General features: G+C 39.8%; 3 protein-coding genes across 4 annotated transcripts in view; 2 read left to right on the top strand and 1 right to left on the bottom strand.

The window, feature by feature from the left end:
- The window catches only part of LOC120466809 (inactive rhomboid protein 2), a 311775-nt gene extending 304509 nt beyond the window's left edge, over window positions 1–7266 (top strand). The window contains exon 20 of the mRNA XM_089133992.1: window positions 6518–7266. Within this exon, the coding sequence (XP_088990118.1) occupies window positions 6518–6937 (420 nt within the window). The 3' untranslated portion in view covers window positions 6938–7266. The remainder of the gene's footprint in view (window positions 1–6517) is intronic.
- An 808-nt stretch (window positions 7267–8074) lies between these two features.
- Window positions 8075–23712, bottom strand: aanat1 (aralkylamine N-acetyltransferase 1). 2 transcript variants are annotated; one of them, XM_089134010.1, is made up of 4 exons: window positions 23603–23712; window positions 9988–10166; window positions 9487–9641; window positions 8075–9335 (listed from the first exon to the last, which is right to left on the bottom strand). In XM_089134010.1, the coding sequence occupies exons 1-4, from the start codon at window positions 23710–23712 to the stop codon at window positions 9030–9032; spliced, it is 750 nt and encodes a 249-aa protein (XP_088990136.1). In that variant the 3' UTR covers window positions 8075–9029. The 2 variants fall into 2 exon arrangements, with proteins under 2 accessions (XP_088990136.1, XP_039511244.1); XM_039655310.2 differs by lacking the exon at window positions 23603–23712 and having other exon boundaries at window positions 8076–9335; window positions 9988–10365.
- Window positions 23713–23813: 101 nt separating this feature from the next.
- The window catches only part of ube2o (ubiquitin-conjugating enzyme E2O), a 69411-nt gene continuing 66044 nt past the window's right edge, over window positions 23814–27180 (top strand). The window contains exon 1 of the mRNA XM_039655633.2: window positions 23814–24200. Coding sequence (XP_039511567.2) covers window positions 23814–24200 — 387 coding nt within the window. The remainder of the gene's footprint in view (window positions 24201–27180) is intronic.

Below are 27180 nucleotides of genomic sequence, written 5' to 3'. Positions count from 1 at the left end.
TGCTGTAGTAGATTAAAGAGAAATATTTATTTGAACTATGTAGTAAAATAAAAGAAATTTGAATGCTTTTTTCAGTTTGTTTGAACAAAAAAACACAAAGTACAATAAAGTTAAATAAAAATGGGCTAAATAAATATAAATAGATAAACTGTTTTCAATATTGATGATAAGAGCAATTTGTAATACAGTTTTTTTCAATTGTTTACACACAATTTTGAAAACCGGGTTCTTTTTTTCAAAATATAATGAGAATTATCCAAACACCACACTAAATTTGCATAATTCCTAGATTGTTTGCAAAATGACACACTTCAGTCAAAAGATATACACATATTTGTGAAAATGCCATTAGTTTTCATTTAACCAACACAATCCTCAATGATCAGACATTACATTACAACATTACATTACCCTGTCATATGTGGTTGGTTTTGACTTTGGCCGTCATGACACCATAAGTCTGTCATGAATATTTTACTTGTCCTCAAGTAAAGTGGAACACATTGTACTAGTTATAAAGATGTCATTAAGGGTTATTACACTGTCAAATGCTTTAACAACAGTGTCATTAATATTTCCCCTTACCTCAAGTAAAGTTGAACACGTTGGACTAGTTATAAAGATGTAAGGTTGACAGGTTATGATTTCTTGGTTAATGTCAAGTTGTCATAACAAAGACATTTCTGTCTTTGTTAATGTCAAGTTGTCATAACAAAGATATTTTTGTCTTGGTTTATGTCAAGTTGTCATAACAAAGACAATTTAAACAATGTCAACTTTGCATTATAAAAGTGTCATAATTTACCGAATGACACTTAATGACAACAGTCATAAACATTCATAAAGACTACTTCATGTTCATGACAGGTGTTATGTCATGTTTATGACAGTGTCATGTCAGTCTTATGCACACCCCTTCAAATAAAGTGTTACCAAGATGTTTTGTGTCACTTCCGTAAAGCATCTGTATTTCCCTCATATTCAATATAAAATGCATGTTTAGATTTTTTTCTTATGTCTGGACTGCTTTATTAAGCGAGTATGGATATATATATATATATATATACAAATGTCACGTCCGTAACACAGCAATTGCCCAATTTTAATTTATTGTCCTCAACTAGTTTTGTGGTGTAGTTATACGTATTTTATAATGTTAACTTCAAACTGTAATGGAGTTGGAAGTTGTGTGTCGTGATTTTGCCTTCTCACACGCGACACAGGTTTGTGGATCTGAGTATCACGACTTTGGTATTATATTGCATCGTTACAGCCCTATTTACATTTACATTTTACATTTATTCATTTAGCTGAAGCTTTTATCCAAAGCGACTTACAATTGCTATATATGTCAGAGGTCGCACGCCTCTGGAGCAACTAGGGGTTAAGTGTCTTGCTCAGGGACACATTGGTGTCTCACAGTGGATTCGAATACGGGTCTCTCACACTAAAGACATGTGTCTTATCCACTGCGCCATCACCACCCCTATTAAAATAGCTTTTTAAAGCAAACTGGCAATATTAAAGCGGTTTAAAACATCTTCACTTAAAACGCTATTGGTCTCGACTATGTAAAGTTAAAAGGATTTGGCCTGAAAAAAAAAAATCCATCAGAAGAATTTTTTTTTTCACCTTACTTTTAAATTTGGGTAAAATATGGACAAACCCAGCCATTGGGCTAAAAATGTCATTTAAAAATGTAACCCAATGGCTGGGTTCAGCCATATTTTACCCAAAATTGGGTTAAAACAACCCAGCATTTTTTTTGCATTTTGTTCGGTTTGATCTGGTTGATGTCATTGTACAGAAAGAATGTTGTGACGGTTGGTCGTGTGGTATTATCCAGTTGCTCTTCTTATCGACGATTGATTTACATTTTCTCGTTGGTCTCTTACCATTCGGACATCTTACGATTCAGGAAATTCTCACTTTAGAACCGTTTTAAACACGAGACCCATCTGCGTCGTCATCTCAGTTCTCACGCATGCTTTGTGGTGCTCTCGTGAACTCAAGGGAAGAAAATTAATAGTTGAATAAAGTCGTTACTTTTTTTTTATTACTATACCTTTAGTTGTATTTTAACTTTCTTTTAACAATCCTTACCATTAAAATAGCCATGGAAGCCAACAAACAAACCTCCTCTGGAAAGACTGGCTCCAACACGAGGGCCATTACCATTTATTTTGTCAAATTTGAAATGTCAAGTGTTTTGGTGTTTTTTGACCAAAGAGACATTTTTTTCATTTTTGGTTAATGCATTTTTCCAAAAGAGCCACAGTAAAAAATATATTATATTATTATAAAAATTCAATACAATTTCTATAATAAATATTGTTTATACATAGTTACGCTTCAACTAAGTTTAATGGTGCAATGCAAAAATATTTAGTAGCACGTAAGTTGTCTTAGTGCCCTTTTACGCCAAAACTAGGCTAAGTTGAAACTTACTGTATGCACAGCTGTTGCAACCGGCCCCTGGAGCTGTAGGTACCACAGAAGGGTAAGTGGTTTACAGTTGTGACTCGTAACACTCGCGAACAGCACTGAATATGCACTGAACACGCGCTGAACACGCACTTTCGCCGGTACATCTTGAATATTATTATTATTATCATAATCTTTTGTATTAACTTTAGTAGGCTGTACAACAAAGGAATTGTAATTGGCTGCTTTTTCCGGAGAGAGGATCTCTGTTGATGTGTCAAATTTATTATCGATCACTTGTTGGTAGAGGGCGGCGAGCAATAGATTTCTGACCACTGGTCAAGGGAGTAGTACTGTAGTCCTCCTTTAAAGGGATAGTTCACTTTGAAATTAATTTTTGGTATGTATTAGCTTACCTTAAGGGCATCCAAGATGTAGGTGGCTTTGTTACCACAGTAGTTTAAATTTTGACATTTTTAGGTCAAACCGTTCGTGTCTATCAGTCATATAATGGAGGTCTATGGTCACCACCTCAAAGAGCAGGCACAGAGAAGTCCAAATTAAACATGATTTCATGACTTGTAAATGTAAGTACACATTGATGGCCTAAGACACGAAACGAGCGGTTTGTGTGAGAAAACAAACAGTATTTATATCGTTTTTACCTCTTGTAACCACAGCCACGTCCAAGTGATCTGAGGGTGCAGCTGCTTTGTGGCTGTGATAACAAGAGGTAAAAACTATATAACTACTGTTCGTTTCAGAAATGGGGGCAGATCTTAGCGCAAGTTTACAATCGGTTTATAGCCGCTTTCCGACCGGAGGGACTTTTGTAGTTCCTAGAACCTAACGTTCCTATAACCCTTTTTTTCTCGTGAAATTCCTTCGTCTTCTGTGTTTCTCTGTACAGAACTCAAACATAATCTTTAAACGCCGCCGTTCGTTCATGCTGGTTTGTTGTTGTTGTATGTGGCCGCGCTTTTTTGACTTACATGGATGAATTGTTCACCACAAAATGATCAATTTAGGCAAACAAAGTTAGTATGGTCAATTTTAAATTCATGGGGACTTTAAGTTAGCAACACAAAGGACGTCTCTTAAGGGGTTGGATCCGTTCTCACTCGCAATGTAATCTCATTGACCTTATTCGCACTCCTGTCTTGATACCTCACACCTTTGCGACAGAGCTTCTCTCTGAAGTGTGACAGGCATGGAATCCTGCTTCGAGTGTGTGGGTGTGAGAATTTGTGTTTGTGTGTGTGTCTGTGTGTGTGTGTGTGTGTGAGAGAGAGAGAGAGAGAGAGAGAGAGAGAGAGAGAGAGAGAGAGAGAGAGAGAGAGAGAGAGAGAGAGAGAGAGCATGTTTCCTGTCTCACTCATCTTCTCCTGGCCTTGTGGAAAGATAAGATATCTCAGATTAGCCATCTGCCCAAGCAAGCCCTGACGTCATTCTAATCGGGTCACAACAAGTAGTCTCTGTAATGGATTTTCATTATTGTGTGTATTAGGGCTGCTATTTACCATTTATGATAATCCATACTGTCAAACATGAAACACTCTTTGTCAAAACACTGCCAAACAGTCTTTGTTCTAGTAAATATAATACAAGCTTTGCAAATCAATTATTAAATCCAATTAATTAGAAAGATAAAAGCCTTGGAGTCATAGTTATTATATAGCCGTTGGATAGCAGATAGATACTTCCACTATCTAAATTAACTGATCGGATTTAAAAAAAAAAAAATTAAGAGAAGTGTGCAAATAATGGGCCATTATGTCTATTCAAAATGATATTTTCTCATAATTTGTTGCAGATTCCATTTTCAGCATTTCATTCTCATCATACCAAATGGTTACATCAACTGATTGTTGAAAATGGCTAAATGGATTCATATTTGACCCTGTAGTGGCAAGCATTAATACAAATTTTACAAAGGCATGTCTGCGCTCGGATTCAGACCAGCTTTGTTTATCTGACTCATTGTTTATGCACCTGCGTGACACTCTGCGCTTTTGTTTCTCTACCATTTTACATAATAACAAGGCCGTTAGAAGTGGTCAAACCATTAAAAAATGTCTGAAACATTTCCATTAGCAAGATAACGTCAGAGACTAAAGCTGCTGTGAGAATGTAACAGGAAGTCACATCAATTATCTTAACATTGGTCTTTGAAAGGATCATTCTCCCAAACATTAACATTGTGTTCATGTTGGTTGAAACCCTTTTTTTTTTCGTTCCAAACAAAAAATAGTTAAGTTAAGTTAATAGTCATACTTTTCTCATCCATGGTTCCATTAAAACAGAAATAAAATTTTAGACTGATTAGAATCCTTATATATATATACAGTATATATATATATATATATATATATATATATACACACACCCATATATATATATATATATATATATATAAGTTTTCCATTTGGTTTTCTTTGTAGATACTACCCTGGCCTTTGGGTCTATTTTTAAAAAGCATGGTGTGTATTTTCATTGTTACAATGATGACACACTTATCTATCTGCCATTTAAGGAAAAAAAAGAACAATGCTTTAGAGCCCTTGCCGAGAACAGTGGTTTCCAATGGTCTTAAGGACACGCGGCTCTGCACATTTTGTATATCTCAGTATATCTATCTGATATACTGATTGATGAACTCTATTCAGTTCTCTCTCCTAACAAGCTGATGATCTGAATCAGGCGTGTTAAATAAGGAAGGCATGTTTTTGGATGTATTTAAAATCTCTTAATGAAAGAAACCAAGATTGTTTGGAGCCTCTGATATCCCTAGTTCTTCAAATTTAGAAAAATAATTCTATAATGCATCATTTGATTTGTGCACTATATACTGTTTTCTAAATGTTGGGTAAGAAAAGTATGCTCTTTTGTTGTGTTCACCATGGCCCAGTTTCACAAAAAATTAGATTAAGCCTGGAGTAGGCCATAGTTAAATTAGGACATTGAAGTAGCTTTTATAAATGTGCCTTAGTGTGCATCTTGAAACAAAACAATGGCACTGAATTGTTTTAAAATATGTCAGTGTCAGCTTTCAGTTAGCTCAAATATCAATTTTAGTCTCAGACTAGGCTTAAGCCTTATCCTTGAATCCGGGCACATATATTTTAAGCATCTTTTCCACAGTTCTGCATGTTCAAACCACTCCCAATACTGTACATGCAAGAATCTGTGAAATCTGTGTGCAGTTTCTCCTCCTCTTTTGCCTTAAATGGTGTTAAGTACACCAACCTTTCAAATGTATGCAGACAAAGTTGTTCTTGGATATTGTGGAGATTGAAAAAGATTTTCGGTGTGTACTGAAAATATATATATATATATATTTTTTTTACTTCAAACAAATCTATGCATATTCTTCTTATTATTTTAAGAAGAAATATCCTGAGCATTATATTAAACATAAATAGCTGAAATCATAGAGGTTTGGGAATTTCAGGGTTTTTTTTTTTTTTTTACTTTTTTAGTTTTTTTTAAACGTTTTTTAAATTATTCCTTAAAATGTTTCTTAAACATATATTTCAGTTTATATATATATATATATATATATATATATATACACTATTTTAAGAAGAAATATCCTGAGCATTATATTAAACATAAATAGCTGAAATCATAGAGGTTTGGGAATTTCAGGGTTTTTTTTTTTTTTTTTACTTTTTTACTTTTTTTTAAATTATTCCTTAAAATGTTTCTTAAACATATATTTCAGTTTATATATATATATATATATATATACACTCTAAAAAATGCTGGGTTGTTTTAACCCAACTTTGGGTCAAATATGGACTAACCCAGCCGTTGGGTTAAATTTTTACATTACATTTTTAACCCAACATTTCGGGTTTGTCCATATTTGACCCAAAATTGGGTTAAAACAACCCAGCATTTTTTAGAGTGTATATGTGTGTGTGTGTGTGTGTGTAATTGTCTTTAGATATTTAATAATAAGAGTTCATTAAAATTATGTCCCATTGAAATTGTATTGAAAGATTACATCACCACTAGCATCAAGTGCCTTGAAGGAATGCACTTTCACCCTTCATGATACTGACATTACTTAATCTTTCTCTTCTACTAGGTTGGTCCAGCAGGATCTCAGTTCGGTTTGTTAGCCTGTCTTTTTGTGGAGCTGTTCCAGGCCTGGCAGATGTTGGAAAAGCCATGGAAGGCTTTCCTGAAGCTATTAGGCATTGTTCTCTTACTTTTCTTCTGTGGCCTTCTGCCCTGGATTGACAACATTGCTCACATCTTTGGCTTCCTCAGTGGTCTTCTGCTTTCCTTTACTTTCCTTCCGTATGTCGCGTTTGGCACCTTAGACAAGTACCGAAAACAAGCTCTTATTTTGTTGTCATTGCTTGTCTATGTGGGGTTGGTGTCCTCACTTATTGTCTGGTTCTACATTTACCCCATAAACTGGCACTGGCTAGAGCATCTTACTTGCTTGCCCTTTACCAGCAAGTTTTGTGAACGCTATGATATTGATCATGTGGTACACTAGCTTTGTTCTTGTGTAGACTAAAACTTTCAAGGACTGCAAGGTAAAGAAAGCTGAATCCCAATGAAAAAATCGAGGAAGACAGCAAATAATGGCATATTAAATTGGTAGTTTAGCACCTTTGTAACCGCTAGAATGCACAGTGTTTTCCCGAAGCAGCTCTGATTTTCTCTTATAGTGTTCAGGTAAACTATGACGTGTTGTTACTGAAGCCTGTATTGTACTCTTTTACAAATATATGAGACTAAATGTTCATCCAAAGCTTTATACTCCCTTTTAAATGTCCTTAAACTTTAAAAAATATGCAACTGTTAACTTCACAATAACAATAATAATATTAAAAAAAAAAAAAACATTCACATAAAGGTTAATTCCCTGTTACTTTAGTTTGTGTTTGCCGAAAGAACTGCAGAGCATTTAAATAAACGGTAGAGTAATTTCACTGAACTGGCTATAAATAATAAGGTTTTATGTTGAAATCTCAGTGACATTCAAAATACTTTATTCTTCATTTGTTTTTTGTGCCTCAGACAACTGAAAACCTCTGTCTAGGCTAGAAATGTCTAGTTCCACATTTATGAACACACTAGGGGTTTGAATGTTGATAACTCTAGCTTCCTGTATGTGTTCATGGATGCAAGCATGCGTTTGAATTGAACAAGGGGAGCTGTTGTTGACAACCAGCTATTAATGTTTATTGATGCACTGCATGCATAAAATTGTGTGCATTCCCTTGGAACAGAATGTATTGTTTTGGTCTTTTGTCTCCATTTATTGTAATTTCAAAGTTAAATTCAGCTGCTGTTCTTTTTGATATTCAGTGCATCATTGTTTACTGGGGGCTGCACTTGAGCCTTAAAAGAAAACAGAAGTGTCAATCTTACAATCTGGAACGTTTTTTATGTTGAAGGTATTTGTACACATGATTAGAGGTGGACCAAATAACTAGTGTTTCAAATAATAATAAAAAGTTAATTTGGGAATGTTATTTCCTGTGAAACAAATGTTTATATTTTTGTCTTTCACAATTTGTGAGAAAAAAGTGCTTGCATTTGACTAATTCGCTGTGCCTTATTTAATAAATAAAATCAATGGTAAAACCAGAATCGTCATCCTGTGAACGCTACAGAAATTTACACAATGACTTGGACTAATCTAAAAAGAGAAAAGAGCAAACGTTCTGAAAAATATATTCTTTTATTTATTTTTACTTGCAAAATGTATACAAAATCATAGATGTCTTGATTCAAGACTGTGGAGGCATATGTGGTGGATTTCTACAGGGAAAGGCAATGGAAACCAGTCTTAAACATCTCAAATTGTCCGACACATTTAGGTGATGATTTCTGTTTTGCAACACCTCTGTACATTGAACATTATCTCTTCAATCCTTTGCTTTGAAACAAGTAAACAAGCAATTCTAATCAATAAATCAAATAGTTCTGGTGCCAAACCAATAGTTTTTCATGTTTATGAGATTGTATATTACATGTTTGTCACATTGGCACTCACAGAAATACCAGCCAACACGGATGCTCTCTTGTGGCTTTTTTCATAAGAGATCACAGTGGAAAAATATTCAGTTTATGCTATTTTAATGCTTCCATTGAACAGACACACATCTAAAGCAGCCACAAGACACTGAACACAAAAAGTAGCCAAAAGTAGGTTTACAGCTGAATCACTGCTGTGTCTTTTCAGCCTTGACCATGATCTCACAACACAACAGACAAATCTGTCATGAATTTAAAATTTGCTTAATTAAAAAAAATGTAATAAGGGAAATGCATACAAAATAAACAATAATATAAACATAACCTGACTTTGGAAGAAAAAAAATATCCAAGTTTGACTTGATGAATTCAAATAATACATTTCAGCCATCACTGTTAAGTAAAAGGGTGGGATGCAGTTGCAATTTTTTCTTTTTCTATTTTTTCTTTTTTTAAATTATATTTCTAACCATTTTTTCTATACTGATCGAGTATTGTATACACAAATAGCACTAGACCAAACCAAAAGCTGCTTCGACACACCCACTGCTTCACTACTTTAGCCTTTTGGAGATCCAAAAAGCTACATGACTAGCGATCCCTTAACAGCCACTGTTACGCCGCATGAATGCATGTCCCCGTATTGGATAATGCATCTCGATGAAGGTAAGTGGACCTACAGTGATTTCAGAAGGACCCTGCCCTTTAAAGCCAGACTTCTGGTAGAAGGGCACCAGGAAGTCCTCACACATTAGCACGGCACGGCGCACATATGGTAGACAGCGCAGATACTGCAAGTAACGCCACAGCAGGATTGATCCTTTTCCCTGCTGGCGGAAGGTCCGGTGGACGGCCAGCACATGGATGTGGACAGAAGTCCCATGAGGCTTATGAAGGGTCAATGCATCCTATTAAGAGATACAACAAAAATAAATCATGTGTACCAATTACAAGAAACATAACTACATGCTAAGATTAAATAATAATAATAATACTACACACTTTTAAAAATTATTTATTTCTGACCATAATGAATACATGATTTGAAGGTTAGATTACATTGGTTAGGCGGTCCTGGTCCCAGAGTGATCCAATGATAAAAGCAACAAGCCTCCCCTGTTCAAACCAGCCCAAAGAAAGCTCAGGACAGAGGGTGAGGAAGTGTCGGACCTCATCCAGATGAAGAGGACATTCCCCAGACACTGATATAAAAGCTGAGAGATAAAACGAGAAAATAACTGTATAAAAAAAATCTATACTGAGTAGGCTATATATATATATATATATATATATATATATATATATATATACACACACACACACACACACACACACACACACATATCCTACTCAATATAGTAACCAAATTTAGGATAAAGTATTTAATAATATCAAAACGCACTTTAATAAAATTTCATATTTAACTCAATACAAACATATTTATGGTTATAGCCTATATGAACAGTACTATAACGGTTATAGTAACGAAAAGTACTGTTCCCCAAATGAATGAATAACACACTTTGATGGTTATAATTAGGAGTGTTAGTTTTGTCTTACCCTCTCTCTCTATTTCGAACACACTGATGGCGTCCTCAGTGTTGAGTGAGCGGAACTCGCTGGCGGGGAGCGTGTGCCTGCGCTGGCGGCCAGGGGAGATCGGAGCTCTCGTGTAAATGGGCTTCAGGAAAGGTAGTGCGCTCACTACTGACATTTCTGTTGCTTTTAAAAATCTCTTTTGCCTTTTAAATAAATAATATTCGAATGTATTTTACAGGTGTTCGATTTCCAGGAGCTGTGTCAAAAGTGAATCATAGAGGCGTACCAAGAGCATTTATACCAATCCATCTGCTTAAGATCCATTAGTCACCATAAGCCTTAAACCAGCCCCCATTTCACCATTAATCACGTTTACTGAAACCGGGAGAGTGTATTTGATAGTTAATAGGCACTAGGCAGATATTGTTAAACTCGTTTGAGGTGGTTAGAAACATCTCCCCCCACCTATTTACGAAAGTGGCAAAAAACTATATCTGACATCTAAAGTCTGGATTAAAGCAGTATAGCCTACCTGTACATTAACAAATCACCTTCACTTGGGCTGGTGGATCAGAAGCCTACAAAGCTGGTAGATTAGAGTTATTTAATAAATACCGATAATGACAGCTACAGAGTTATGGCAAGCAATAGTAGCCTATGTGATTCTGACATATGGCACATCGGGCCTATTACGTAGCACGACTCATCACGCCTTTGAGTGATAGCCTATATAGCTTACTACAGTAGGAAGTAATTAACCTTAAGTAACTTTTATACAAAATGGACAGCCAGTTATTGAAGCCATGTTTTCTCTGCAAACAACAATAGTTCAAAGCCACTTTGTATGTTACATACATGATAAAAGCGGTTTAACAGTGGAGCGACAGATTTCCCCTTTAAAATAACTAAATCCAGAATCATCAACGGTATAGGGCAAATATTGGCTATTTAGGCTTGTTTTTGATTAATTCTTCAAATATGTTAATGTGGTGAGCTATTAGCCTACTGAAGTCTATATGATGAATTAACATTAAATGCAAAGAAAGAACGTTTCAGGCTGAATCCTGAATAAAGTGCAAACATTTTGAGTTCAACAGCAGCCTTTTGCTGCCAGACACTGACACCATGTGGATGATCTCTTAACTGATCAAGTTTGGGTGAAGTAGCAGATTAATTTTCATCTTCAAAGTAGCTGATTAATTTTCATAAAACACAAATGTATCCAGTCTGTGCATGTCCTCAATGGTTCCATCCAGAGCCATTGGAAAACAGATTTGCGACATTCATTTGATTTTTAATATATTTTTCTTATAGGCCTATTTTTTATTTTTGTATTTTTATTTTTTGTGGGTGAAAGTGAGTAAAGCTGTTTGTTGTTGTTACAAATGTTTTAAAAGTTAAAACTGTGGCTGCTCTGCCTAGCACTCGTCAATGTGAAATTAACAAGATGGCTAACAAGAAGGGTCTTGTCCAGAAGATGTGCAAAAGAGTGCGTTGAAAATATATCCAGTGATGCAAACTAGTCAATGTTTAGGATATTCTGTTTTGAATTGAATATACAGTAAGATATTGTATCATTCATGTAGGCTAATTCATAACTGATTGTGACGAGACAAGAATAAGAATTCACGAGTTCACACTTACAAATAAGTCAGATCAAATAAATGTGTATTTGGTGTGCTGTCCGAGGAGAGGGCTCCGAGTCGGTATTCGGCCCGAACCCAGAGTACTCCCCCTGTATTACTGACTGTGAAGAATAAGCCAAGAGTGAGGAGTGGGGGTGGTGGAGGGATGCCAAAACTGTCAAGGGAATATATATATATGCTTCCTCTCGTGCTGATAGGGTAGACATTGCAATTGTTTGAGGACAAGTTGATTGGAATGATTATTTGAATGTTCTCCTCCCGAACTTTGTTTATAAAACAGAATTTCATGAGTTCACACTTACAAATAAGTCAGATAGAATAAATGCGTATTTGGTGTGCGGTTCGAGGAGAGGGCTCCGGGCTTGGTATTCGTCCCGAACCCAGAGTACTCCCCCCAAAAAGCTGCAAATAAAATGCGGGACACAGGGTTCTCAAGTATGAGAAAAAGCTTGGAGTGAGATCACACGCGGTTAGGGGAGGAGCCATAATGAAGCCCCTCCCCACCCATCCCCGCCCCCAATTTTACCCATTGTTCATAATTAACCAGAACAAATTAAAATTATAACAATTAGTAAATCTGATAAATGACAGAGCAATTCATCACATCAAATACTCTTTAATGCAGTATTACAAATATAACTAACCAAAAATATAACAAATTGCTCCAAACAGTTTCAAACAAATCTTTAAAAATTGCATTTTGATTTTTGAATGCGTCTTCTATCTAGACGAATGATTTATTGTGTGGTGGGACATTGAGAACAAATGGACAGATTAGAGTGCACCACCTCTTCCATTGTCTCCTCCTCTAATCTGGCAACCTTTTTAGGGGGCTTACCCTTTGGTGCCCAAAATGACAAAATATCTCCCTGCTTTTTTCCTGACATCTTTGAAAAATACAAATGCAACATTATGACAATGATTAAATATTACCCAGAGCAATCTGCTGTAATACATCCTTAATGTAACTAGAAAGACTATTAATATTACAGTATAATATAATTTAAAATAAAATCAGTAAATCTTCATTCCTTTCCATACCCACTAACATTTCTCTTAGTTTCAGATAACGTAAGAACGTAAAACTGAGCCTGGTTGCAAAGTAGTTGTAGAGTTTTTGACTGCATCAATAATAATGTACGATGGGCTACATATTAAATGTTCTAGCCCAAAAATGTTAGACGAGCTTCTTCCAACTTACCTTCTTCTCCATCACGACACATGTGTTCGCACGATGTTGTTGGTTACCTAGTAACGAACGTACGGTGGCCGAGGATGTTCCGTCCATTTCCGTGTGTTCGCGCTACTGAATGACATGTCATGTATCCACAAGTTTCCTACGCCCCATGAGGCCTTGCGTCAAAAGTGGGCGCGACTTCCGGTTGGAAGTAAACAAAGCACGATTTGACATGCTTGACACTCGTTCATTCAACAGTTGACAGTCATTCAAGTTATAGCGATCCAAACTAGCTAACGATGTGGGAACACAACCTCAACGAAATTAAAAAAGGTGAAATAACAGTACCTTTACCCTCCGCAGTAGTTGATTGGGAGTATTATAATAACATTATTAATAATCAATACTCATCAAGGCATGGTGACAGACAGTTGTGCGAGCTGACAAACAATTAAAATAAAAAATACACACTTAGTCATTGTGCTTTGGAGTTTATTCAAAATTATAAATGAATGTGCTACTTGAATACATTAACTGGCACATTTGGTATTCTGTCAACTCAGGCTTTGATCCTGAGTTTAGGTGCAACATCAGTAGCGAACAGCTAATCACATGCTGATAAAAGTTTATAGAATATTAAGAATTTGTCACGTGTCTGTCCTGTCTTGTATTACACTTGGGTGTCTTTGTTATGTTGGAGCATGTGCTCTCGTTATTGTTTGATCCCTCCCCCTTGTTACCTGATTAGTGTTTGAGTTCTTCCACCTGTTCCCTCTTGATTTGTTCCCTTTTTAAGTCTCCTCTTGTTTGCAGTCCTTGTCGGATCGTTGTCATATGTTTCCCAGTTATGGTCAGCGTGTTCAGAGTAAGTCTTTGTTCTTCGAGTTCAGTTTTGTTTCATGTCCCATTTATGGTGTTTTCCCCCTTGTGGGTTTTTGCTTTGTGTTTTGTTTTTTTTGTAAATAAATCATCCTTTTCTGCACTTGAGTCCTCCCTCCACTTTTTGTAATCCTCCCGTGACAGAACGATCCGACCATTTGAGGACTCAGCAGTATGGATGACAAGGATTTTGAGTGGTTGGATTATGATGCTTGCATGGACGACAATGACTTGGATTGCCCGGACTACACTATCGCTACATTTGGATCGACCCAATTCTCCTCTATCTAAGGTGACAGAAGGACTTCGTCAAACCCTGGTTCCAGCGGTGGGTTTTCGAACTTCTCTTCCCCAGCTACGGAGCGGGAGAGGAGAGTTTTTCAGGGGACCCGCCTGGTCATTTTTCGTGGGACCCGGGGAGGTCGTAGAGGAGGAGGAGGTGTTCGAGAAGAGGTTCAACATCACTCTCCATCCTGGCCCCCCTTCGATCCTGGGCCAGTGAGGAACAGCTCAGAGCCAACTTCTCGCTGTCACGGACGGAAAAGGAGGAAACGCCCGTCTGCCCAGCGAGAGACTGTCCACGTCCCGTCTGCCCAGCGAGAGACTGTCCATGTCCCGTCTGCCCAGCGAGAGACTGTCCACGTCCCGTCTGCCCAGCGAGAGACTGTACACGTCCCGTCTGCCCAGCGAGAGACTGTCCACGTCCCACTGGCAGAGCCAGTGCCTGTTCCAGAGCCGGGGGCAGAGCCAGTGCCTGTTCCAGAGCCGGGGGCAGAGCCAGTGCCTGTTCCAGAGCCGGGGGCAGAGCCAGTGCCGGTTCCAGAGCCGGAGCCGGAGACAGAGCCAGTGCCGGTTCCAGAGCTGGAGCCCCTGTCGGTTCCGGACCCAGTGTTTGCTTCTGTATTTGTATCTGTCCTTGTGACCATTTCTGTTTTAGTGGCTGTTCCTGAACCGGTGTCGGCAGTTCCTGAGTCAGTGGCTGCTGTTCCAGAGCCGGAGGCAGAGCCAGTGCCTGTTCCTGAGCCACTGCCTGTTCCCGAACCGGTGTCTGTTCCCGAGCCGGTGTCTGCTGCCCAAAATGCATCTCCGCCCTGGCCGCCCGAGGGGTCTTCACCGCCCTGGCCGCCCGAGGGGTCTGCTCCGCCCTGGCCGCCCGAGGGGTCTGCTCCGCCCTGGCCGCCCGAGGGTTCTGCTCCGCCCTGGACGCCAGAGGGTTCTGCTCCGCCCAGGCCGCCCGAGGGTCCTTCGCCGCCCTGGTCGCCCGAGGGGTCTTCACCGCCCTGGCCGCCCGAGGGTTCTGCTCCGCCCTGGCCGCCCGAGGGGTCTTCACCGCCCTGGCCGCCCGAGGGGTCTTCACCGCCCTGGCCGCCCGAGGGGACTGCTCCGCCCTGGCCTCCCGAGGGTTCTGCTCCGCCCTGGCCGCCCGAGGGTTCTTCACCGCCCTGGCCGCCCGAGGGTTCTTCACCGCCCTGGCCGCCCGAGGGTTCTTCACCGCCCTGGCCGCCCGAGGGTTCTTCACCGCCCTGGCCGCCCGAGGGGTCTTCACCGCCCTGGCCGCCCGAGGGGTCTTCACCGCCCTGGCCGCCCGAGGGTTCTGCTCCGCCCTGGCCGCCCGAGGGTTCTTCACCGCCCTGGCCGCCCGAGGGGTCTGCTCCGCCCTGGACGCCCGAGGGGTCTTCGCCGCCCTGGCCGCCCGAGGGGTCTTCGCCGCCCTGGCCGCCCGAGGGGTCTTCACCGCCCTGGCCGCCCGAGGGTTCTGCTCCGCCCTGGACGCCCGAGGGGTCTTCGCCGCCCTGGCCGCCCGAGGGGTCTTCGCCGCCCTGGCCGCCCGAGGGTTCTGCTCCGCCCTGGCCGCCCGAGGGGTCTGCTCCGCCCTGGCCGCCCGAGGGGTCTGCTCCGCCCTGGCCGCCCGAGGGTTCTGCTCCGTCCTGGCCACCCGAGAGATCTGCTCCGTCCTGGCCGCCCCATGGACTTTGTTTTTCGCCCGGGTCACCCAGGACTAAACGCTTTGTCCCTCCCGTCCCGCCCTTGTCTGTCCCGCCCGTCCCGCCCTGGTCTGTCCCGCCTGATGGAGCGTCTGGTAGCCGCTCCGTAGGGAGGGGGTAATGTCACGTGTCTGTCCTGTCTTGTATTACACTTGGGTGTCTTTGTTATGTTGGAGCATGTGCTCTCGTTATTGTTTGATCCCTCCCCCTTGTTACCTGATTAGTGTTTGAGTTCTTCCACCTGTTCCCTCTTGATTTGTTCCCTTTTTAAGTCTCCTCTTGTTTGCAGTCCTTGTCGGATCGTTGTCATATGTTTCCCAGTTATGGTCGTCGTGTTCAGAGTAAGTGTTTGTTCTTCGAGTTCAGTTTTGTTTCATGTCCCATTTATGGTGTTTTCCCCCTTGTGGGTTTTTGCTTTGTGTTTTTTTTTTTTTTTTAAATAAATCATCCTTTTCTGCACTTGAGTCCTCCCTCCACTTTTTGTAATCCTCCCGTGACAGAATTTAAACAAATGTACACAGGAAGATTCGTCGTCGAACTACAGTCGTTGGCAGGAACACTCTGATTTCGTTTTCAGCTTATGTTCAAAACAATCACGTTTAAGCCACTGAACTAGTTTAGTCCGGTTATACATACAACTGCGAACAGCACATGTTGTCCATGAGCTCCGTAACGACATCTCTCACAAAGATTTGCGTCTTTAAATAGTAAAATAATTCTCCGAAAAACAGCTAGCCTCTTCGCTAACTAACACACAAAATACCATTGGAATGCTACTTCCGCCTCCTCACCGGAAGTTTCACCCACTTTATTTTTTACAGGAGCGCCCCTCGAAAAACTTGTGGATAGATCAGTGGTGCACGCAGCGTTACTGTTGCCTAGTAACGAACGCAATCTGGCGGAGATGCGTGCTGGCGGCAGGAAACTTCACTTTGTTTGCCTGCGCCTCGTATACAACGTTAGAAAGCTTTCAGCCAGGACAACTTGGTTGGCAGTGCCTTTTCAGCGTGAGAAATACACAGTGTGGCGTGTGAGCGTGTGAACCGGTCGAAATGCGTGTCTCACGGCCAATGCGTGAGACTTGAGAACCCTGGTGGGACAGATGCCAGAATGATGTTGATGACCCCCCAAAACTTGTGGAGTGCAAAGCTTAAAGGGTTAGTTCACCCAAAAATTAAAATTCTGTCAGTATTTACTCAGCCTCATGTTGTTCCAAACCTCTATGTGTTTATTTGTTCTGCTGAACACAAAGGAAGATATTTGGAAGAATGTTTTAATCAAACAGATCTCATTCCCCATGCTTTGAATAGTGAGGTACTGGGGTTGGGAACGGGTCTGCATCTGGTGCCAGCAGCCTGAATTTCTGGAAAGCAAAACGAGAGAGAGAGAGTCAGCTATTTGATTTTTTTGACCCAGGAACATGTTTTGCAGTTAAGATGAACTGATCGCAAGCTGCGATCCAAAGGCGTCTTAGGAGAGGCATTAGTGCAGGGGAATTTGAGCGGCTTTTGTTGATGCAATGCACAGTTGCTTCATTATTGCAGTGTACCATGATGCTGTTAGTTGACCATTCCTTACCCCACAGGAAAGCTGCTACCACTAAAGGATACAACTCGAACAGCACTGAGGATGTTAGTGGTTGCGGTGAGTCTAGCAACTGGGCGGACCATGTGGACACAAACAAACGGCCTTGGCAGAATCCCCCGAAACCAATGGAGGGACCTGCGTCAGTGAACAGTTGGATATCCACGGGGAGAGAAATCAGATTATTATAGAAAAAGGACAGGCCGTTCCATTGTTTAAGGAATGTTATCCATAACCTGAGCTTGTTACAACATGAAGTAGTTAGGGAGATTCGGTCCTCTAGTGTGTGATGATGATGATGATGATGATGATGCGAGGAAGAGGAGATGTGAAATGAAAGGGCGGCCTTGTGGGATGATGCGCATCGCAAAGTTTAAGTGGCTGAGCAGAGATAGTAGCTCTCGTTTAGAGGAATTTGGATTTTCTAGAAGGGTGGATGCGACCAGAATAATCCTGTCAGATTTTTCCTTGGGCAGTGAAGCCTGGAAGTTAACCATGTCCAATTTAATGACCCATGTTTTTTTCTTGGGCGATTGGAATCCCGTGCTCAGCAAAGACTTATTGGACTGTGAGAAGATGTGCAGCTAGGACGGTGTCGGGCGGTGAAATGATTAGGAAATCATCTAGCAAGTGGATTAAGTAGGGTATCGAGTAGTTATTGGAAAGAATCCAACAAATGGCTTCTGATAGCATGTTGAAAATCTTGGGGCTGCTTTTGCAGCCAAAAGTTAAACGGACGGCAACGTAAAGTTTTTCTTGGCAGTGTACACCCAACAAATGCCATGAATCTGGGTGAATGGGCATCACTTTAAAAGCAGAGCTGATGCCGACTTTAGTGAGCCAAGCGCCGTAACCTTCATCTTGAATCAAGGTTATGGCTTGGTCACTGGTGTGGTAAAGAGGAGAAAATTGTTCAAGCTAGACAAGGCTGTTTATGCTCAGAAACAGAGAATTATGCGGGGCTGAAAGATCGATTATTAAGCGTTTTTTGCCTTAAAATTTTCCAGAGGCCACTCCAATGGGGCTGATGCGGAAACATTCGAAAAGAGGAATGTTAAAAGGATGAATAAAGCCTGATTCGATTCCTTTTTTAAATTTTTTATAAACAAGGTTTGGGAGGAGCATGTTCTACCCTATCAGCACGAGAGGAAGCATATATTCTCTGTCAACTCACCTAACATTCCTTGACAATTTCAGCATCCCTCCACCACCCCGACTCCTCACTCCTGGCTTATTTTCACAGTCAGGAATACGGAGGGAGTACTCTGGGTTCGAGCCACAAACCGAGCCCGGAGCCATCTCCTCGGACAGCACGCCAAATTTGCATTTATTCTATCTGACTTATTTGTAAGTGTGAACTCGTGAATCAGGATGTCGACTGTGTCAGGTTCAGCAAAAGAAGACTGGAGATTGTCACATATGATACTTTGAGTGGGAAGGCTTTCGACACCGGGTTTAAAGCCGCACTCAAGACCAGGCACTAAATGGTCCGTAAAGTTAGTGTTAGGGTGGTGAGATAGTTCAGAAGACAGACTAAAAAATTCACAGGAGTCGACAAGTAGTTTTTGGAATCTTTATTTACAGACCTTTTTACCGGGCATATAGTGCTAGCATGCAAGCTGCCATAATAGCTACAAATGTGTAAATAACGGCAGTGTTGCCATGAGCAACGTCCTAAATTGAAGTCATTGCAAGCTTGGTTGTTGGATGGAAGGAGGTTTTTCTTCTTTGAGAATCTATGGCTGAGTCGTTGAAATTTATGTTTGCTGGCCGCGGGACGTGACTGATTGATTTTCCGGCTGGTGAATCTGGGCGTGGAGAATTTTCAGGGTTAATCAAGGGACAAGCCGTGGTGGAGTGCGAAACGGATCTGCAAATGGTGCAGGGTATGTTACGGCAGCCTAGGAACACTCTATTGTGTAGCTCTGTGTCAAGGCCGCCCCAGTAAGGGCACTGGTTCCATTGAGCTACGCGGACGGCATATTTTGCTGAGAACAATTTATGGTAAGTATAGAAATGGGTTCCTCCATACGATAACGCAAGCTCTGCGATTATCGCGAGATAGTCGTTCAGTTCTCATCTTCTGTGGGGAAATGTGGCGTAAATTATTTCGCTATACTGGCTGAAAGCAATTGCGAATTCAGAAAACGACAGAATGCGGGATGAATTATGAACTGGGTTTTTTAAGGTGAGTGCAAAATCTGAAGCTGAAGCAGCCTCACGCTAGAATATTGCGGTGGGGCTGCAGGCCATGGACAGGAGAAAGGGTTGGAAAAGGTTACAGGAGAATGCCTGCGCCGTTGGCATACTCACGCTGAAAGAGCGGTCAGTTTCGCTTGAAGCAATGTGACGTGAGGTGCGGTGCTGGAAAAAGCTATGGTCTGTAGTTCAGCAGAGCCGAGAGAAGAGTGGGGCCTGGCGGTGACGGAAGCGGCTGGAGATGGTGTATGGAGCGAAGTATGTGCCTAAACCTCACACACACACAAAACGTGTTTTACTCACACCCAATGATTCACAAACAAACTCAGTGTGGTTTGTAATACAAAACATCACTCACAAACTAATGCATATTGTTCTGCAAATAAAAAACGTACCTATCAAACAAATAGTATGTTTTACATATACATAGAAACGTATTTCTTCAATGACCAAAATATCCTGCAAGTACAAACTAAAATCTTTAAAAGTACAAAACAAAATTCTACAAGTACAAAACAAAATTCTACAAGTACGAAACAAAATTCTACAAGTACAAAGCAAAATTCTACAAGTACAAAGCAAAATTCTACAAGTACAAAACAGAATTCTACAAGTACGAAAAACTGTCACGTGACTTTTGGCACTATTTTTCCGCGTCCAGGCAGAATCAGATTTTCTCACAAATACAGTTGAGCAACTTCCTCTTCTAGAACAGTAGATGGCGCTAAGATAAGGGATCAATTTGCTCGCCTTTGCCCATGGGAAAATGAGCGGTGAACAGGTGTGTTTCTGTCTAACATTATCTATAATTAACCTTATTGAGGTTTTGGAAAATGTTTATTATATAGACAGAAATCCACATTAGCACTTAGTAGTAACGTAGCCTACTCCACTCTAGGATAAGGGAATCTATAAGCTGAAAGCTCTGCCATCGTGTTGCTTTTACATTTTTGTAAAAATGTTTCATTTACTGAATGACTCTATTTCTTTCGTTCTCCGTAAATTAATGAGAACATTTCATTTAATTGAAAGGGTCCCACTTATTCATTAATTTTGTTGGAATTCAGTCAGCATAACTGTTAATGTAATAAAATAATGAATGAACAAATCAAACAATATACAGTTGTTTCTTCCCTGTGATGTATTGTCCAAATTATTATTTTGGACAGACAAATGAAACCCTCCTTTCAATTAAATTAAATGGTCTCATTAATGTATGGAGAACGAAAGTAGCTAATAGATTCGTTCAGTGAACATAATCACTAATTTCATTTCACACGCGTCTTAGATTCCTATTAATATTATTTTTTTAAAGCAACAAATGATATAGATTTCAGTCTATTCCCCTATCCTAGAGAGAGTGAAGTGCTAATAGCGGTAATATGGATTTTTGTCAAGAAATAATTAACATTTTGCAAAAGAAAACCTCAAAGTAAAGTAAGACAGAAACACACCGTTCACCGCTCATTTTCCTCAGCTGTAGTAGGCAGTGTTGGGAAAACGTATTTCGTTACAGAATAAATGCCCCAAAAATGTCATTTGTAACGTATTCCATTACATTAGCTAATCAATCTGAGGAATTACATCCGCATTGAATTGCCTTTTATAAGTGTAAGAATTGTGGCCATCTAATTCTGTTTACTAAACTGGCCTATTCTGGTGGGTGCGGTGATGCGGTGGTGACGCGTGTAACATGTAGGGTGGCACTGCCAATAAAGCACCTTAAAGGTAAAGCGTAAGTTGTATGACGGCCTGGGATCGCCATCTACCGACGTTTAAGGGGGCCCTAAAAAGGCGGATATTGACGTATGGTCAAAAGACGTCCCAAGACGTCAGTTATATGACTTTTTGGGATGAGACTGTGTTACCTTAACCAGCTCCTCTACCACGTAGATGAGCTCATTAATGAAAACACCTGTTCTAGATGTAGAGGCAGATCCAAAAACATGGCAGGATTTTTACTTTCTGGCACCTGGACTATACACGGCTGGTGTCTATACAGTATGTGTGTGTGCTTGACCGTGTGCTTGTGCCACGTGTTTGTTAGTGTGTGTTTGTTAGTGTGTGTGTGTGTGTGTGTGCTTAGCCATGAAGATATGATTTGGCAATATCTTCCCACACATCTCTTTTTATTTCAACATGACGTGCTGTTTACATGTTCACATGTCATGTGCTGTGGGGCAGGAATCAACCTGAGCACATCCTCTTGCATTGGCCAGTAGTAATGATTGTGTCCCACTCTGTGCATGCACTTAACATGAACATGTGTCTCACTCACTTTAACAATGGTTCCAGGGTAAACCTCATCGTCATATCTGATGACACACCACTGACCAACAATGTCATCTCTGTCCCACTGTACTTCAAGTTCTGGTTGTTCTTGGTGCAATGCAGGAACAGCTGAGTTGACTTTGACCTGAAAACAAGTTTATATACTTTTATAATATTTATTGCAAAGTATTTTATAGTTACTGTACAATTAGAATATTAAATGAACTCATGAAAACTATAAGAACATGTCATGAATGTCAACTATGTTACTCTTGGTCAACTAAGTTACCTTTGCAGAGTAACATAGGTGACTGTTAACCTAGTTGACATTTTTGCTGTTTTTAGGGATAAAGTCAAAATGGTTGCCTAGCACCAGACACCACATGGCATTTTACAGAGAGGTTCTTCTGAATATTATATGCACAACTGAGTAAAATTGAAATTCAAAGTTATTTATGAATTCATTGTAGTAACATTGTTGACATATGATAAGTACACATTTGCCCCAAGCACTACTTTAGGTGAAATAATTGAAAATGTGGAGAGAGAACATACCTTGGAGTCTTCATAGGTTTCTCTTCAGGAGGAAATGACATCATGTGGAGCAGGTCATGTGATTTGGAATACACACTCTTCCTTGAGAGGTGTATTTGCTATGGGTAACTTAGATGACAGTGACTTCTCGGACACATATTCAATTTGTCAATTTCTATTGAAAATGTGACATATTGCCCAAAAAGACACATTGTTCACAATTACCTCAACTTAATGTAAATAATATAATTATAACTGTTTTTGAATAAGTTCTTTAAATGTTTTTTTAGGTAATGAGATTGTGGTTGTAATTCATTTCGGACGGTTATTTAGTTGACATTTTAGGGATATCTAGTAAATTTTTATAAATAAATTATTATTTCCATAAAAATTAACTATGGAATTTGTAAAGACAAGATCATGAAGAACACTGAAGACTTTTAAAATTTTATTTTAGTGAGCATGTTTGCGAGATAAATCTCATGGACATGAAAACTCCCATAATTATATATTGACCCTACTGTATGTTTTTTTTAGCTAATTACAGTAGCTCAAATTAACAACGCACGCACCTATTAAACATAATGCCATTATCATTGTATTTATAGGCTTATGGGCTTTATTTGTGTGCAGAATAGGCCTAATTATTGAAACATTTCTCTTTTAAGGCCATTCCTGATTGGAATATGTGATTGTGTTTCGTGACATCTTGACAAAAAAAAAAAAAAAAAAAAAAAAAATGTATGCCACTGACTGACATGCTTCTACTAAATCTATAGTTATCCAATTGTGGGGCCTTAAAACACCTTAAAATGCACATGTGTAGATCAAGAACATCAAAAATTCCTAAGTGAGGGATCCTAAGTGATTCCTAGCAAGATCACTTTCGTTATCTCAGTAGGCTATTTAGAAATTCCTGCATTGTACCCTGGGTGGAGACCATTCATTTTGTGCAAAAATATTTCATTTGCCGCTCACACATTAACTTTGTGCTCAATAACTGTTATAAATATGAGGGGGGTCCTTGGATTTTTTTTTCCCCTGAAAGGGGTCCCTGGCACCAAAATGTTTGAGAACCCCTGCTCTATATCATACATGAATGACATTTGCAGCAAAAACAAAAAACAAAAACAAACAAAAAAAGTGTGAAAATGCATGCCGTCAACTGTTTGATTACCAGCTTTCTTTAAAATGTAAAATTATTTTGTGTTCAACAGAAGAAATCTCATACAAGTATGGAACAACTTGAGGGTGATTGTGATTGATTCATTTTTGGATGAACTATCTCTTTAAGATTATTGGAGAATATTTTCAATCTGATGTTTTACAACGCAACGTCAAAACGTTTGCATTGAAGAGTTGCGTTTTCTGTTGAATGCAATTCTGTCAAATAAACGTAGCCTATGAGTGCTTTGCTATTAAAGACACTGATGTAATTCAGGACAGTGGTAACAGGTGACTCTTCCTCCATGCTACGCTCTACGTACAGACGTAAACACGTGCTGCTCCTGCTCACAGGGTTCTTTTCACTTCTCCATCCCTCTCCTCCCGCATCATTCAGCAGCAGCAGAGATGGCGGAACCCGCCACAGCAACGCTTTCTCCGGCCATGAGCCCGAGCTCCGAGCCTCCGTCCGGCACACACTCTCCCACGGCAGGCGGAACACAGCGGCTCCTGTTTACGCATGACCTGGTCTCTGGAAAACACCGCGGGGCGATGCGTTTTGGGCTAGTACGGATGATTCACGGCGAGGAGGATTTTGAAGATTCGGACTCCGAGATTGACTGTGATGGCGGAGGGAGAGGACGTGGTGGCAGCGGTGGAAGAGGTGGAGGCGCTCCGGGTAACTCCGACAACGAGAGCGGGGCGGCCGACACACGGTCATGGCCTCTCGGTAGAGAATTCGTGCGGGTTCAGTGGTATCCTGAAGGAACGAAGCAGGATATTCGGGAAACACAGGTAACGTTATTGAACGGCGCTGATGATTAGTGCGTATTGTTCTTCCCATTGCCATAAAGCCAACCACAACGATCAGCAACTGAATATTCACTTTCATTCTCTGTCCCAATGATTTAATTAGGCCGAGATACGTTTATTGTCTTTTACTTTCATCAGAACATGACCATGATGATGTAATTTGATTGACGATCCCCAGAATGCTATAATAAGTAGCACACAAGGTTGAGGGATTCGGCCGCTGAATCTAACAGATCTAGCAGTTAGCCTATCGAAAGGGCGCAGTTAGCTATTTATGAAAACGCTCCAACAAGAGAATTAAGCTTATGGACTAACATGGAAGATGTGAACAGTTAAGTTTTTAATCTCTAGATTGTAACGAGTCATTGATCATCATCTGTGTAATTTAGCCTATTTTATTCAGCCCTGGATAATATCCAATCATTGGTCAATAAAAAGTGTTTGTATCTCTAACTCAGCCAGCAGTAAACAATGTCAGTCTATGGTCAGTACACAATAATGTCAGTGCACATAATTATGGCCAGGTAACGTTAGACCTTCCTCTGATGTTTCTGGACCTTCAGTGTATTTCTTTTGCACAATGGTTTTCAGATTTTTGTGTCAGTTCCCCGTTAAAGCATGGCCCAGGCCCGGCTAGAACTTACCATTTTATTCACCAGCTCTCAGCTGTAGTTTTAGAATAATGAGAATGAATGGGTGAATGAGACTACAACACTGGACAGCTGTTGTTCCTAACAAAGACATACCATCAGGCTGATAACCACCCCACCCTTCAATGCATGGTTAAGGCCTATCAGTGCAGGAGTGAACTACAATTGACAAAAATAAAATAAAAAATAAAAATCTGTAGATTGTTTAGTTGTTTTACTAACATAAATGTAATCTACATATCTTAATGTTTCTAGTGCCAGTGCAGAATTATTATTTTTAAAACCAACTCAGAAAAAGATGCACATAATGCATTTTTTTAAACTGAAAAGACTATCCATACTCTATTCTATTACTAGAATGTGTAGATGTTTTATTTTTGAAAAAGGTGGTGGTAGTTTTTTTCTTTCAAGTCATGTATTTAAAGTGTTCTCCCAATTGTACAAATAAATGTTATAGGTCTACACACAGTATAGCTTTCTCTCCACAGAAAAGACAGCCATCCTCATGACTAATCACATTTACATTTAAACATTAATCATTTATATTTTAACAATAATACTGTATATGGAGTCTTATATTATCTTTTCCATGTTTATTTAAATTCCTACTTCTTATCGTGGCCTGTATTATCATAATATTGCATTGTCTTTACCACTAGCAAACGACAATATTGTATGAAATGTATTGTTATCTGACATATTTAACTTTTTCTAGACATGCACTTTATGATTTAATTTGGTTTGTGGTGTCTGTGATGCAGCATTCAAGCTGTCAGGGACCAGAAGCATGTGTCAGCATGTGGTCTGCTGGGAAAAAGGTCAGAGTGGGCAGGAAGGACCGACCAGTTCAGAAGCTCTTTATTTCTTTTCTGAGCTTTTGGACAGATGTTGGTTATGCTAATGATGACTTTGCTTGTTAAGTACCTTGATAAGTAATTAGCATATCCTTCCTATTAGAGCCCGACGATGTGGATTTTGGAGGCCGATACCGATAAAAAAAGCCAGTGGCAGATACCGATATATATCGGCCAGTATTATTTATGTGTATATTATAATAAAGTAGCAATATTGTGTGCATTATAGTACAGTACCAGTCAAAAGTTTGAAACTGTTGTATAAGAATGCACAGTATAATCAGAATAAATATATAAATGTTTTGCAATGATCACTCAAATGTGGTGATCAAACACTTGTCACAAGGATATATAATTGAGGCAGGGTGAATGATAGAATGAGAATGATACATTTGAGCTGTAACCAAAGCTCAAATAGTTTGCATTGCATGTTATATTATAGACTTTGTCTTTTAGTCACGTTATATAAAACATAATTTGTGTATAAATATATCAAAAGTGTCACTGACAAAACCTTATCTTCTATTTTTAGTCTTAATTCCTCTAATCTCTACCAGTGGAGGAAGAACTCGGATCTTTTTACTAAAGTAAAGATCTAAAGTAAAATTAATGGATTTCATAATGAAAATGTTTTTAATTATGTACAGTACTTTTATACTATTCTTAAATAGTAGCCTAAGCAAAATGTTCTTAACGTTAAACATTGTCAACAGTGTTATAATCATATGAATTATTGTGTGTGTATTGTAGCGTTATAGGCAGAATGAGCTTTAACACTGTGCACACGCAGAATGAGGCATCAGTTTATGTTGTACGCGCAATGCATTTTAATTTCGTCAACCAATTGCCAGGATTTGCTTAATAATAGCTCAATTGCTTAATAAATAAGAAGTAATGTAGCAGACAATATAATCAGGACTTCTCAGCTGCACGCTTTCCCTGTCATCACAAGCTCACACAAAACGTAACAGAGGCTGGTAGCGGAGAAATCAATTCTGTGAATTACACTGTGCAAATCAAAAGTAATAGGCTACTACCCACCTACTTAGAAGGGTTGGCTCTCAACAGAACATAAATATTCATTTTATTTTATTTTTCGTGTTCGCATTTATGAGGAAAAAACAATGTTACAGACATGTTCTCCGTTACGGCGGCAAAGCGGCACTAAAAGATCCTTTAAAGGGGTGATGAACTGAGAAATCAAATTTTCCTTGAGCTTTTGACATCTAAGAGGTCATCCAACATGACATCATGACTTTTGCGTAAACATATACGCCACTTTCGCGCCAGGTGGCGTGTTATCTCTACGCATTTTGAGCTATCCGCGTGTATCCGCGTGTATGCGTATATGTCTACGCCATTAACGTCCGCGTCATTCCGCGTGTCCGAACACGCAGTCAAATCCCCAGTCATAAATGCCATTAACCCCAGTGACGGTTAAGTTTAGGGATGGGGTTG

This window comes from Pimephales promelas, chromosome 8 (assembly GCF_988280905.1).
Source record: "Pimephales promelas chromosome 8, fPimPro1.hap1.1, whole genome shotgun sequence".
Taxonomy (NCBI): Eukaryota; Metazoa; Chordata; class Actinopteri; order Cypriniformes; family Leuciscidae; genus Pimephales; species Pimephales promelas.
This window is presented reverse-complemented; position numbering and strand designations above follow the sequence as displayed.

What these genes read in the sequence shown, in the direction of transcription:
- aanat1 (XM_089134010.1), bottom strand. Translation starts at nt 23,712, where the DNA reads ATGGAGGAAGAGTCACCTGTTACCACTGTCCTGAATTACATCAGTGTC. An exon ending in TTGCATTCAACAGAAAACGC is followed by an intron (nt 10,167 to 23,602) that starts AACTCTTCAATG and finishes ATTTAAAAGGCA; the next exon opens with AAAGAGATTTTTAAAAGCAA. An exon ending in ACCAGGACCGCCTAACCAAT is followed by an intron (nt 9,336 to 9,486) that starts GTAATCTAACCT and finishes ATCTCTTAATAG; the next exon opens with GATGCATTGACCCTTCATAA.